At 38.5% G+C, this 2,501-nt stretch overlaps 1 protein-coding gene across 1 annotated transcript; it reads left to right on the forward strand.

Annotated features, from left to right (window-relative positions):
• Positions 1-201: 201 nt before the first annotated feature.
• Positions 202-2,377, forward strand: grna.2 (granulin a, tandem duplicate 2). Its single transcript, XM_058046975.1, has 5 exons — positions 202-306; positions 382-519; positions 591-773; positions 1,412-1,558; positions 1,681-2,377. The coding sequence occupies exons 2-5, from the start codon at positions 382-384 to the stop codon at positions 1,807-1,809; spliced, it is 597 nt and encodes a 198-aa protein (XP_057902958.1). The 5' UTR covers positions 202-306; the 3' UTR covers positions 1,810-2,377.
• The last annotated feature ends 124 nt before the right edge of the window (positions 2,378-2,501 follow it).

The raw sequence follows: 2,501 nt of genomic DNA on the forward strand, positions 1-2,501 counted from the left end.
TTCCTGTTTATATATGTTAATGGTGGTTGTAGTTTGCAGAATTACTCTCTTTATATAGAAGGTTTTCTCTCTTGTAGATAAATAATGTTGAAGTTTACATTATTACAATCTACGTCAATAGTGAACTTATTTCTACTTTGACTTATAATGCAAGTCCACGCATGTTTTTTTTAATGCTTGCTAGTCACAAGATGCAGGGGGTGTGGCGTAAAATGTGGTTTCAAAATTTCTCGAAACCTGACAGTTTACAGAAGTGTGCTGATTTTGCTCATTGAGGAACCCGTAGAAGCACGAAGAGGCAACAAAGTAAGTATGGCATGTAGCATAACCTATTTTTGTTGTTGTCATTTGTCATCACATATTGTCTGCTGTGTCCTCCAGATGCTGAGGTTCTCTGTGTGGCTCTCATTCGGAGCCCTCGTCTCTTCTAAACTCACATGTCCTGACAAAAGCACCTGTTCTGACCACGCAACCTGCTGTGAGACCGAGCGGGGATACAGCTGCTGTGCATACCCTAAAGTAGGTTCACACATGAAGTCGTTTAAAGCGTTGCTCCTGCTTCATTGATCAGACATTGTTGTGTTCTCTAGGCTGTGTGTTGCTCCGACTTGGCCCACTGCTGCCCACAAGGATTTCACTGCAACCTGACCACTCAATCGTGTGAGCGAGGCCCGAAATCATGGAAGGATCCGCCATTACTGACAAGAAAAGCTGCTTTGGAGCCCCAAGTCACCCCACTTTTACCAGTGTCCTACCCCAAGCCCTTGAAAAAGGTAACTGCTCATTCTTTCTAATGACCACCAGGGGGCAACCTGAATGTACAGTATAAGTTTGAGCTATTGAGGACCTTTATAATCTAATAACCACAACAATAAACATAGTTGAAGCTTTGTTGGTGTTTGTGATGTCTAAAAAGGGGGGATTTTCATTGTAGAAAAAGAAATCACACAGCAAAATATTTAATTGCAAAATATATATTTTTTATTATAAAGTGAAATCCTTTCGATTTATTCAATCCAGACTACTGCTTTTCAAATTGTTCATAATTTCTATCCAATCATATGTCATCCACCACTACTTTATCCCATTCAAAGAATGCAGCAAAATTTCACACCTTGTTAGATAATGCTATGTAGGTTGAAGTGTGTGTTTATAATTTTAGTTGTAATTATTTTTGTTTTATTTCAGACAATAAAGGGCATTGGGGTTTCAATGTTTTTTTTTCACCCATTCGGGACAAGATATTTAAATGGCCTCTGGTCTGTGATGTCATAATATTATGCATGTGGGTTTGGTGAACTTGAGCTACAAAATTTCATTTTTCATTTCATTTCTTATGTACTAGTAAGACACTACAACATCTAACAAGCTGTTGGACATCATGTATACATTTTTGTTCATCTTTTTGCAGACACCTGTAACAGCTGTAGTAGAGGCCCGTGGTAGCAGGCAGGAGGATGAAGTTATTCGCTGCAATTCTAAGTTCTACTGCCCACATAGCACATCTTGCTGCAAAGGACCTTTACCAGGGTCTTGGAACTGCTGCCCCTACCAACTGGTATAAATATTGTTTGTACCGGTTTGCCTGAACATTATAGTATTATGTCATGGCAACTAACCACGGTAACACTGCAACCGCAGAGATTATATTTCCTAACCCCTGATTATCATTGCTTTCAGGGCCAGTGTTGCATGGATGGTCTGCACTGCTGTGAATATGGATACAAATGCAACTTATTCCCTTTGTCATGCAATTCAAGAAACCCCATGAGTCCACCATCAATGCAGCAACATGCTCAAAATGACTGAAGCCTACCATTCATGGCCTTTTTTAATCATCTACAATCAACATTTGATATATTTCTAAAATAAAAAAAAGGTTGTCTCAATCTAGCAATCTCAACAACATGACTCTTATTACTATTTCTAATAGAATAATTTATATACAGTAATAATTTAGTTAAACGGGTGATGGATGCTTTTATTTTTAAGATAACCGGAAATGCTCTTTACTAGGCACCACTTCCTCTAACGGAAATTGACTGCAATACAGGTTTGCATAAACGCATTTAGTTTTGTATGTATAATGCCAGTAAACATTTTGCTATGGATTATGAATTTTAAATACTAAAGGTGATATTCTGGGGTTGTTCCTCAAACTGCTGTGTCCTGAACGCAATGTTTGATCTGATGTGATAGCCAATGTGCATGTGCATTGGCTATCACATGTGTCAACGGAGGGCCGGAAGTGCAGGTTTACTCGCCAACCAGTTTCTCCAGCAAGTGATTTAATTGATGAGCTCATTCCATCAAATAGATGAATGTGTTGATCATCAAACATGAAATCCTTTAAAGAAAACTTGCACTTTCTCGACCCTCCATGGTACGATTTTAAAATTTAAAAGTTTAAAATTTCGATACATTGTGTTTACTTTTTGGAATAAACAGCGAAGCTTAATGCGGGTGTTGAGTCACGTTTGTCTCGTGCAGTGGAGCATTGG

The sequence above is a fragment of the Doryrhamphus excisus genome, chromosome 14 (assembly GCF_030265055.1).
Source record: "Doryrhamphus excisus isolate RoL2022-K1 chromosome 14, RoL_Dexc_1.0, whole genome shotgun sequence".
NCBI lineage: Eukaryota > Metazoa > Chordata > Actinopteri > Syngnathiformes > Syngnathidae > Doryrhamphus > Doryrhamphus excisus.

Coding starts and splice junctions, on each gene's coding strand:
- grna.2 (XM_058046975.1), top strand. CDS start 382: ATGCTGAGGTTCTCTGTGTGGCTCTCATTCGGAGCCCTCGTCTCTTCT. Junction 774..1,411: donor ACCCCAAGCCCTTGAAAAAG/GTAACTGCTCAT, acceptor ATCTTTTTGCAG/ACACCTGTAACAGCTGTAGT. Junction 1,559..1,680: donor ACTGCTGCCCCTACCAACTG/GTATAAATATTG, acceptor CATTGCTTTCAG/GGCCAGTGTTGCATGGATGG.